Source organism: Apium graveolens, chromosome 3, assembly GCF_009905375.1.
Source record: "Apium graveolens cultivar Ventura chromosome 3, ASM990537v1, whole genome shotgun sequence".
NCBI classification, from domain to species: domain Eukaryota; kingdom Viridiplantae; phylum Streptophyta; class Magnoliopsida; order Apiales; family Apiaceae; genus Apium; species Apium graveolens.
Window position 1 is genome coordinate 81,486,569 of NC_133649.1, and position 12,270 is coordinate 81,498,838.

The following is a 12,270-nucleotide window of genomic DNA, read 5'->3' on the forward strand; positions in this document are numbered from 1 at the left end:
ATGTACAATTTGTTTAAATATCCCCACTTAGTAAGTGTACTCCTTTTTTTCTTTATGAACATAGCTATGTAGACGGTTCTCCTACAAAGTAAATATAAGAAATATAGTGAAGAGGTTGATAAGAGTAACTTAATTAAATTATAATATATTAATTAATAACATGCGAAATTATGGAGGGTTTCTGCTAAGACTTGCATTCATGAATATACCATCGATAATTATAATCAAAATAATATCAATTCACATAAAATAGAACATGCTCGTGCATCATACAAGATATAAAGTTAGTTTAATTTAGCAACCCCATTGAAAATATTTTAAAAAAATTAGAATGGTTTCACAATTTACCTTAACTTTTTTCAACTTTTTAAGTGCAATGTTATTACTCGTTGAGTTTAATTTTAAAACTGACTTTAATTTTTAATACACATTTTACATACTTTAATTGTATAAATGAAAATATCACGTGTAATTGTATATTTTTTTAATAGACAATAATTTAGAGTTAAACTTCTTAACCTTCGGAGGAGTTAGAAACACTGTTAACTTATCTTTCAATAAAATTGGCAAAATACTGTTACCTCCCTTTCCATATTTTTTTCTCTATCAATATTTTTTGTCTTTTAGTTTTTTCACATTAAATGGTTTGTTTTTTATATATTTAATTTTTTTATTTCAATTTTTAAACTATAATGGCCTTTTGTGTTATTTCTGATTGAAAATTAATTTGTTTTATTCTATCTTAAGAGATTAAAAAAGTTAATAACAAAATTTTTTATTTTCTTAAAACTTAAGTTTTTTTCTGCTAAAAACTCCATTTTTATAGTTGTATAGTCTTATAGAAGGCATTTATATTCTCAACAGTTGAGTTACTAAATTTGAATTTCTTTGTGATTTTTCTTTTATTTTGTATAGATGTACAATTCGTTTATATATCCCCACTTAGTAAGTGTACTTCTTTTTTTCTTTTGTGAACATCAGCTATGTAACAGTTCTCCTACAAAGTAAATATAAGAAATATAGTGAAGAGGTTGATAATAGTAATTTAATTGAATTAAAATATAATAATTAGTAACATGCGAAATATATGGAGGGTTTCTGCTAAGACTTGCATTAGTAAAATTTTGGCTATGATGGGATTGTGCAAGTGTTGGTAGTTATATAGGATATGTAAATTTACCTTAAATTATACAGAATTAATGTGTTTCTAAATTAATTATATGTATATTTTTAATTTTTTGGAAAGTGTTAATAATCTTTTTTGAAAGGTGTTAACTAACCAACCAAATTATCCTATGTTTTGCAACCAACCAAATTATCTTATATTTTGCTTATAATAGTATACTAGCATATAACCCGTGCGATGCACAAATTGCTTTTAACACTTAATTTTTAATAATATAATTATATCTTAAAATTTTTATATTTTGATATATATTTTCAATAGTTGAAAAATAAATTGAAGAATATAATAAGTTCTAATAATAAATGTTGTGTGATAATTTGAAACTTGACTGAAAATAAATAATATAATATGTTGTTTACGGGACTCAAGCCCTCAACCTATGGAAATTGTTAAAATAAAGAATATAAAAGGTTAAATATAATAAGTTGTTGACGGGATTCGAACTCTAGATCCATGAGAGCAGTTTAAATATTAATATAATATTATTTTATTATTGCATCCAACGGTTCCCATCTATCTGACTTTAGATTGACAGTTGTTATTTGTCGTATCAAACGACTGTACCAAACAACTAACTACCAAATAGAGAATGTTTTGTCATAATTTGAGACTTACTGAAAATAAATAATATAATATAATATGTTATTTACGGGACTCGAGCCATGAACCTGTAGAAATTGTTAAAATAAATAAAGAATATAAAAATTTAAATATAATAAGTTGTTGACGGGTTCGAACCCTGGAATAATGAGAGCAGTTTAATACTAATATATTAATATTTATTATTGCATCTAACGACTCTTATCTATATGACTTTAGATCTGATGGTTGTTATTTGTCGTACTAAACAACTGGAACGAATAACCGACTACCAAATAGAGGGTGTTCTGCTTATAATAGTATAACATAGAATAATATACTATAGATAGATAGATAGATTATGTTTCAAAGGATTTTAAATTAAATCTTAATGTTATATTTTTTAATTAAAAAAATAAATTTAGAAAATAATCTAGAGAGACGTGAAAAAAGTGGCTGCGAGTGTGGGGGAGTATATAACCCTTTGTCCCAAATTTGTGCCGCCGTCCTTTTAGTCCCTAGGCTACTGATTAAAGCTCTGGAGAGAGAGACAGAGAGATAGGGAGAGAAAGATTAATTTTAATTGGAACTGGAATCAGTATGGCTATGGCTATGAGGAAGTGTTTGGGAAGAGTAATTAGAGGAGGTGTATGTAATCAATCCAAATGTTTATCCAACTGCTACTATGCAACTGCCACAAATTGGTATAAAAATAATATATACAATTCTTTTACTTTTTCTTCAGGTTAGCCTTATCTCCTATTCTCTTGCTCGATCATTTTAATTACATATTTGTGAGTTAGGAACTTAGGATCACTATAATTCCATGCATTTTATGCTCTTTAATACGATTGTAATGAAATTTTACAAAATTCAGCGTTACATAATTAACCTTTTTCGTGCATGTGTGTTGTAGTGTTTTATGCGTGTGACTTATTAGGGCAAAACCAATGCTTGTGTTAAAATAGATGTTGATTGGTGCTAAAATAAGGTCATGTCGCCCATGCATAGTTGTAAATTTGACTAAATTCGTTTCGGGTATAAGTAACTTGTGTCCAATTGCCAATGATATCCCTCCTTTATATTTCCTTCTTTTCCCCCCAGTTTTTGGTGAATTGGAAAACATAGCACCTTCTATGTTTTGTTATATATTTAACACAAACTATAACATTGTGCTATTTTTTATGTCATGTTATAGATATATAGCACACCATTAGTACACCATTGCAATTATGCATAGTTGGTTGTGGGTTCCATATTTGTAACCAGTGATGTATATATGCATCTAACCCCATCATCGATAAATGAAATGCAAGGTAGTATACTTTAAATGAAAATTGAGAGAGATACACAAAAGTTAGTTAAATTTTAAATTATTTGGTTGTAAAATATATCTAGCATTTGTGTGCAAGTCAAATTATAAAATCAAAAGATACTTTTTGATACTATATTATAGTAATGACTATAACCATTTTGCATCTAGCATTTGACTTACTTTGAGTAATAACTAATAAAAACAAGTTTTGAAAGTAATAGCTGTGGTGTTGGTTTTATTTCATAAGTTTTATCGAATAAATTTTTCGGTAATCAAGTTATAAATATGATTTGATTTGTAAAACGTTTGTCATGTATATTGTCAGAAAATCCTAAAAGTGTATACAACAAAGTGCTTGAAGATGTAAAAGGAGGATTCCATTTCGGTCGTTGGTTACCACTGAGAAAAAATTATACCACAAGGGTTGAGCCGGAGGATAATCTTGAGCTAATAGGCGTAAAAAAAGGGGAGTTTGTTAATTTATTTGACCTTCTTTTCACGGAAACCAGGGATTACCTGATTAAATGCAATGACGGAAGACAAGTATGTTTGTATATTCAACTCGATCATTATGGATTTCGTCTTGTATGCTTATTTTCAGATAGACTTGTGAATCATTATCTTGTCTTCTTTTAATTTGTACTATTTTAGTACAAAAGGTATATCATTATATAACACTATCGTGTATTAAGCTATGTCATGCCTTAGTCTATTAAGAATCGGTTTAATGAAAATTCTCGATTTATTTCTCTTGTTAGCCTAAATTCAGAAGCTAGAAATTAATTGTAATACGTTTAAGTCTTGATCACTAACAATCCAGTTTTCACACTGAGTCATCCAGTACTTGGAGATGCTCTCTTTATTTTAACAAATTTAACAAGTCTTAATTGTAACAATAATTCTCACAACTTATTATCTGATTAGATTACCTCTCACACACACAATATGTGTGTATATAATATTTATGTTGCAGGTGAAGGCTGAAGAGCTGGCAGGCAAGGTGGTGATTATATATTTTGATTCAGTTCTGGACATGGATACTGATTTCATAGCATACTTGATTCACGCATATAATAGTTTACAACGTAACTGTGGTTTTGAGGTCGTGTTTGTCAATGTTGATGATGCTGTTGAAAAGTTAAATGGCGAAATATCACCTGCTCCCAGTCAAGGTGGACCAAAGAAGCCGTTTGAGGATATATTTTCTTGCATGCCGTGGGCTGCTATCCCATTATCAGATATAACATCTAGGGAACGCATAAAAAGAAGATTCGGTGTCCCCGTAAAATTATATATTGGAACCCCGGTTGTTGTTGATTCAACTGGTATGATTTTGCAATCTCATGCTTATACAATCATTCTTAATTATGGAGCTCTCGGTTACCCATTCAGTGATGAGAGGATAGATTTCCTAGACTCTGAAGATTGTGCAGCTTCTAGACAACCCTCCTTGAAAGCCCTTCTTGCATCCCCGGAACGTGATTACCTCATCTCAAACAAAGAGGACAAGGTATCCAATATGATTATGCGTTTCATGGCTTGATTCAGTACTAATGACATTATTACATATTACATGTATATGTATATTCTATTTGATCCCTGACTTAATCCGTTCGTTCCTTTTTTTTCTTGTGGTGTAAAATATGTTGTGATTTTAACATTTATAAAAGTTTCCTAGTTCATGTGACGACTCTGTTACATTTCGGGCAGTATGACACAAGTATGATTCAGATGATGTTAAAAAGCAGAATTGACAATTTAGATACTTAAAAAAGAAACAAAAGAAGAGCAATTTAGATATGTATCATTTTTCTACATAACTCGTTGAATTCGTCAGAAACGAATGCTTTCTTCTAATTATATATATAGGGTAAGGTTCTAGGGAAAGAAAATTAAATGCAATTAATCATGTAACTGATGAACAAGGAAACAATATGAAGACAATTTAAAGAAATATTAATACATATGGTAATAGATCTTTGGAATACATATATTTTATGTATTTAGAAAATGTAACATTAATTATTTTCCACTATTATATTGTAGAGTATAAATATATTATCAGCTAGTCCTTATATTATTTTCCACTATTATTTAGTAATTTCCAAACAAACAGATTTAGGTATATATACTTTTGATCTGTATATCTTCAAATGTAGAAGAACAGAGTGGTGCTGAAATAGCCTAGATATTTAAAGGACAGGCCGGAAGGGGTGGGAAAATCAGAGGTGTGCCTGTAGAGTTCTACATGGGACTGTGAGGAATTCCTTGTCAATCTTTTCTAGGATTCTTTAACATGTTGCATAGGGCTCCCTCTTAAAAAGGTTCTACCCTGTAAAGAGGTCATCACGCCATATACTTTGTGCACGCTCCTTAGAGAAGCCCCTTGTAGGTAAATAAGCACCACCTAAGTAACATACGCAGTTTTTCTCCATGATGTAGATTAATGGATAGGTTTACAATGGCTGGCTGGCCAGTCCCTCGACTTGCATGGAACAGTGAAGACACTTTAATTTACTAGAAAAAACCATGTTACTAGACCTAAAAAATGTTGATCCATTTGCTGGAGAATGGACAACAAAGGCCCTGCAGTAGTGAAGGATTCCATATGTACTTAAAGTTTCTTCGCTGTGAGTTCTAACCACCTCCTGAGGTATTATAAGAGATTCGGTCGTTTATAGCATGTTAATTTTTCCTGGCACTACTGGTAGTGATAATTAACATGGTCACTGCCCTTTCCAGTATTGAATGGTGATAAGTGAAGTTGGAATATTTTCTGTTGAGCTCACCACAGAAGTAAGGTGACCTCTATGCATAGACATTCTGGATTTACACATGCTGGAGATGCTTCTTATAAAATTGATAATACTTTAACCACATTAAACTCCAGATAGATGAATACGAAATTAACGAATCTGCCTCTCCACAATGGCTGATAAAAGTATTAAGCTGATGATTACCAGTTCCCCACCAAGAATTTGTTCACCGGGTTGTGCTGATTTGTATACTGAGAATCATGTACACAACACTCCAACAAAAAATAGAGTCCTTATATTTTTGAAATTAGTAGAGATCAAATAATGAATTTCTCGCAGAATTTAGTAATAAATTTTTGTTTTCTTCATTATTAAAAAGAACAGGTGCCCTTGTGAGCTGTATTTTGGTTAAAAAGGGGGTCAAAAGTCAAGAAGTTTAACTAGAAAAAGAAAACTAACTACGCAGTGTTATCTATATACATAACATAACGAAATTTAAAATTTGAGAAGTTAATTAGAGTAAAGTCAATGGCAAAATGACATATTCAGGTTGGTGAGTTATGACTTGTGAAGGAAAACGAAGCTTATCATAGAATATTTGGCATTATTCTAAGTGGTACCTTCCCTGAACCCTACATCTTTTTTGATTGTCGAGTCTACATTTATATACTATACAAAGGTAGAAGCCTGTCCAATTACGGATTGATTGTAGGTAGCAGTTCATCCAAATTGCTACATTATTTAGGAAGGCCCTGAAAAATGCCTACTCTGGATGTTGTGAGACTGCGCATATGACGGCTATCCTTTCGACGGAACCTATAGGCAACAAGCAAACGTAGTGAATAAACTAATATAATCATATTAGGATTAATTAAGTTTCAACATGTATACTTAGCTCAATTATGATTTGCACATATGACCAACAAGTTGTTGTATATATATGTTTATTATGAAAAAAATTATTCATTGAATCTCTACCCATCACTTCAATCATAATATTTCTTTATTATATTTAGCTGCCTCGGGGATGTTGTGTTATTAGAAAGTACCATGATAACTGAAGGGCAGATTTTGTTGAGTAGCAGCCAAACCAGCCATATTTTGGTTCTGATGACCCTTAGGGAAGGCTCAAGAATGTAAGCTAGAAACGAAGGAAATGAGGATATTGCAAGTAAATTGTAGAAGACATGCATCCGCTCCAGTTAGGAGGGTTGAAAGTCTACTGGTAGATGGGTCAAGGAAGAGAGACCAACCGAGGAGAACATGGTTGAGCAACTATGTCTGAATATGAATGCCCTAAACCTTATCGAAGAGATAATCTTAGATCGAAATTCTCAGAAACGTCGGATTCGAGTAGTCGGGACTAGGTTTGGGAGAATGGTGGCTTAGAATGTAAAGCCTTACAGGCAATATATTTCCTTATATTTTTTATGTATATATATTGGGAGGTGGTTTTATCTTTAGATAGATATCAATTGTGAGGTCAATATAATTTCTTACTATTTTGTGTATCAACTATCTCTTTGTATTTGATTGCTATTAATAGTTTGTTGCATTTTTATTTGGATTTTGGATGGATATATAGGTCATAGGTGTATATATGGGTTTATGTATTTTATAACTATCTTCGTATTTTTTATTACTATTTTGTGTTATGGCCGAGCAAGGGGTCTTTGTAAAAACAACCTCTATACTACTCTATTAGAGGTATGGTATACCCTGCTCTCAAGTGTGATATGCCGAATATGTTTTCTATGGTTAGTCTATATAGTAATGTTGACAAAATTTTAACAGATTAATGATTTTTAATTTTATCTTGCTTTTACGTAATGGCTGAAACGTATTTTGTACACAAATTTTATCATATTTATATGAGCAATTATATATATACCATTCCTTTTGTGACATGTCAGGTACCTATTCACACTCTTGAAGATATGGCAGTAGCGCTTTATTTTTATAATGATAATAGGTATTGCACCAATGAGCAATTCACCCTAATACTTAAAGGAGTTTATGAAGAGTTGGCAAAAAGGAATAAAAAATTTGAGGTTGTACTCATTTACCTTTACGACACTCCAGACACCCAAATTGAGGTATCATTCTGGAAACTATTTAAAACTATGCCTTGGTTGGCGCTTCCAATTGGAGACTCGAGTTATATAAAGTTGGAACGAATATTTATGTTTTCCTGGTTTCATGATTATGATCGCTTGGATTCGAGGCTTGTAGTTCTTGGTCCTCGTATGGAATTCGTCGAAACGTTTCGTTCTGATATCTTGTCGTGCTTTAATTTTGCGGCCTACCCATACTCCCGTGAGAAAATTGCTACCTTACTAGCTGAAGAAGCAAAGGAGTTAAAGTTGGAGATGCTATGGAATCCAAACAGTGTTTTTGGTGGAAAATATAGGTCCCAGGTGAGTTCTTTTAATGTTTGGGGTTCATCTTTTAGTTGCTGTTTAGTTCTCTCTACTTGTAGTCCAAATTGAAATCCTTCTGACCCCCGCATTTGAAGCTTGATTTCAGTTAAATATTACATGTGTCATGAAAAAGTTAAATATTACAGATATAATCATACTTTAAGCTCGATGCTTTTCAATAGCTACCCTTATGTAGTTATGTGTTTCACTGATTTTTAGCTTCTATCCGACTTTAAAGTTGTGTCCACTCTTACAGGTTTCATTGTCTCAGCTCGATGGTAAGAGGGTCATATTTTTTTTTGGGAAGGTTCAGCAGCTCTACAAACGTGAAGTTCTGTTCCTGGAGAGCTTGAAAATTAGATATATCGAGTTGAAGGGCACAGATGACGAGTTTGAAGTAATCCAAATCACTGACGAGCTATGTTCTAAAACTGAGGATGTTGCAAACTTACCTTGGTTTGTGCAGCACTGCGGTCAAGATTACAGCTTATCCAAATGGTTTAATTTTTACCTTAAAGATGGTTGGTACACATCTACTTTGCTTATTGCTTTTGATCAAAATGGAAGAGTTGTGAGGAAAACAATCCATCCTACTTTTGAGAATACAAATTTTCCTTTCTATGCTGGTGGTTTAGAAAAAGAGGCTTCTTCTCAGGCAGTTAAGTACTTTGGGTTGGACCTCCTTCACAATTGGTTTCCAGGGTCTATCTACTCATACAGGAAGAACTAAGCCAATAGTATTTAGGTATTACGTAACAACATGATCAATTGCTTAGTTGACTTCTTGTAGATTTAGTTGACTGTAGTTCAAGTTATGGTTTTGTTTTAAAGCAACAGATTTCAAATTGTGATTACTTTTGTTGTGTTTTTTTCAAGAGTTTCTGGCTTTGTTTTATTCTGTCTGCCAGATTAGTACCGGTACAAATGAAATTATATTTTAATAAGTAGGCTTAATTATAATTTAGCCCTTGAAGTATAAACCTGATGTGCACATTAACCCTTAAACAAAAAAATTGTATATTTTGACCCCTTAATTATAAGTTTTGTACAATGTAACCCTTTTGCTTATTTTTTTTCCAATATTACCCTTAAAGATCGTATACTTTTGTCCCTAAACTATAAATTTTGTACACTTTAACCCTTAAAGCATTATTTGAAATTACTATAATAATCTTGTCTACCTGACCTTGTCATTACTTTCCGATACTGCTTTACTGCTAGACCGGTAGGCTTGAATTTTGACTTGTAATTGCCACTATATACTGTAAAGCACGGTCGTGGAAACGGGATCTATATATTTTCTGTTAGTCAGCCAGCAAACTACACTTCTTTCTTAGTGTCCAATATGATAAGAGTACCAAGATTTATCTGCGTATCACCTATGTTTATTGTTGATTTCACACCCTAGCTTATACAGTAGGATTTAATTATAGCCATTTGGTAATAATTTTTGCAACTGGTCATGGATTTCTGCTCAGATGAGTTAGTTTGAAGTGATTCTCTTTTTGTACAACTTCGACTGAATAGTTCTTACTATGTGGCTTTTTGCTTATCCTTCCAACTTCGATTTGGATTTGGTTGTTATTGGCTTAACAAACTTTTGCAAATTTCTTGATTTGACAAGAAATGTGATAACAAAGGTTCTCTAATACATTATAATTTATGATAAAGGTCGATCATAGAACTGTAAACAAACAAACGTTGTTCACCTACCGAGATTCGAACCCTCAATTTCTTATCATGAAGGGTTTCCGCTAGCTAAGCCTTGGAGATGACACTTTGCAGATATTCTTGTATTCTACAAAATCTTGATGTTTGTTCTGTTCTGCACTACTTTACTACTAGCATACATTCTCATTGATGATTAGTGTTCACAACTCATGGCTCATGCTACACTGTACATACATATTAAGTGTTGAATTTATATCGATATAATTGCATATATTCTGAGATAATAATAGTATATTATAATTTTACAAGTTTTTATTACAAGTAAATTTATATTAATAGTAAGATTCAGCGAAAGTAAACTAAAATAATACGTAGTTATTTAGTATAATATAAATTTACTTATGTTTTTTATTATTTAATAAATAAAAAATGACAAGAAATGATTGACGAATAATGTTACCTTTGAAGTATCTAATCGCGGACATAATAACCCTCGAAGTTGAGGGCAATATTGGAAGAAATTTTTACAAAAGGGTTAAATCGAACAAATCTCATACTTAAAGGTTTAAAATATACGATATTTTTCTTTAAGGATTTATGTGTACAATCTATCAAACTTTAAGATTTAAGTTATAATTAAGCCTAATAAAGTATTCAAAAAACAAAGGAATTTGTCTAGAATTCATCCGCAATAAAAAGTAATAGTTCAACCAACAAGCTCAACCAACAAGCAAAGTTAAGTAGTGTTTCTCGGGCAGGGTAAGTAAGCTCTAAGTAGATTTAGCCGGAACAAGCACTACAATCTCTTTTTCCTTGTGAATCGGTGGATGATTTCCCAGGACTGGATTCTCTTTTTTCTTGTGAATCGGTGGATGATTTCTCAGGACTAGATTCCTACTGGGACGTTCATCATCGTAGGCTAAGGTCAACCCGCTAAGACAAAATTTACTTTCTAACACTTTTGGGTTGGCCTCCTTAAGTTGCAGCCCAACTTCAACTGAGACATGATCCTTCATCGCCTCTTCGACCTGTGCAATGGGATAGCTCTTCCCCACTTCAAAATTTTCAGCAAGGAATGCAGCTAAATCTTTTGAGCCCCCTGATAAGATTTGAATAGATTCAATCTTTGAAATATCATTCAAAAGAAATGAAGTTACGAGATACTTCATTAAGTCCCGATATATATCCATATATATCTCTCATACATTTCCTGAAAACCTCTGTCATGTAAAGTATGAACAGAGTTGTAATATCCAATAAATTTGGAAATAAAAGAATTTTGGCATAAACCCGATATCTTGCTGATCAGGCAAAGATACCAATAAGTAACCTTTTCTACTGTAGATGGATGAATTCCTCGCCGGTCATCACCCTGGCCGCATTAGGACCTCGCGCTAGACCGTTACCCGGCCACTCACGCGTGGATGGACTGTCACCCAGCCTCTTACACCTTCATAGACCGTACCCCGGCATGTCGCTTATGCCGACTCAATTAGATGGACTTACTTCCCGAACGTTGGGCAAGTAATCAAATTGTTTTCTCAAAAGAGCAACCTCGTTGCGAATATAAAATACACCACAGAGCCGGATCCCTAAGATTTTTTTTTGAGCGAATATTCAAGTCTCCTTCGAAAGGAAGATCTTAAATCTGAAAACGAGTTTTGAGATCCGCTCTAACTTTTAAAATCATTTTGAAGACTCGAAAACATTTTTAAGAATGTTTGGAGTAATGCTGATTTAATAAAATAAATCAGTCCCGATATATTAGAAAATATCTTAATATTATTATTTAAATAATATTCCCATGAAGAATAATATTTATCAAAATAATTGAAGTAGAAGTTTTAAAACTCATACTTGAAATGGATATTAAATAACACAAGATATACTTATACGAAAGTATAATCTTTATTTGAATAATCGAAAATAAGTTTGATTATCGAAACATTATTCTTTAATAAAATAAAGAATATTATTTAGTAAATAAGCGGAGTCATAAGTCCTCAAATGAATATTCAAAATAATATTCATTAAATAAAATAAACGGAGTCTTAAGTCCTCGAATGAATATTCAAAATAATATTCATTAAATAAAGTAAGCGGAGTCATAAGTCCTCGAATGAATATTCAAAATAATATTAAATAAAGTAAGCAGAGTCATAAGTCCTCGAATGAATATTCAAAATAATATTCATTAAATAAAATAAACGGAGTCTTAAATTCTCGAATGAATATTCAAAATAATATTCATTAAATAAAGTAAGCGGAGTCATAAGTCCTCGAATGAATATTCAAAATAATATTCATTAAATAAAATAAAGTTATCGAAAAAGTCTTATTCGA

The 12,270-nt window shown here is 31.9% G+C and overlaps 1 protein-coding gene across 1 annotated transcript; it reads left to right on the plus strand.

Annotated features, from left to right (window-relative positions):
* Positions 1-2,293: 2,293 nt before the first annotated feature.
* LOC141710797 (putative nucleoredoxin 1) lies at positions 2,294-9,220 on the plus strand. Its single transcript, XM_074513324.1, has 5 exons — positions 2,294-2,510; positions 3,406-3,623; positions 4,054-4,590; positions 7,750-8,253; positions 8,513-9,220. Exons 1-5 carry the CDS (start codon positions 2,366-2,368, stop codon positions 8,984-8,986), a joined length of 1,878 nt encoding a protein of 625 aa, XP_074369425.1. The 5' UTR covers positions 2,294-2,365; the 3' UTR covers positions 8,987-9,220.
* The last annotated feature ends 3,050 nt before the right edge of the window (positions 9,221-12,270 follow it).

What these genes read in the sequence shown, in the direction of transcription:
- LOC141710797 (XM_074513324.1), top strand. Translation starts at nt 2,366, where the DNA reads ATGGCTATGGCTATGAGGAAGTGTTTGGGAAGAGTAATTAGAGGAGGT. An exon ending in TTCTTTTACTTTTTCTTCAG is followed by an intron (nt 2,511 to 3,405) that starts GTTAGCCTTATC and finishes GTATATTGTCAG; the next exon opens with AAAATCCTAAAAGTGTATAC. An exon ending in GTGGAAAATATAGGTCCCAG is followed by an intron (nt 8,254 to 8,512) that starts GTGAGTTCTTTT and finishes CCACTCTTACAG; the next exon opens with GTTTCATTGTCTCAGCTCGA.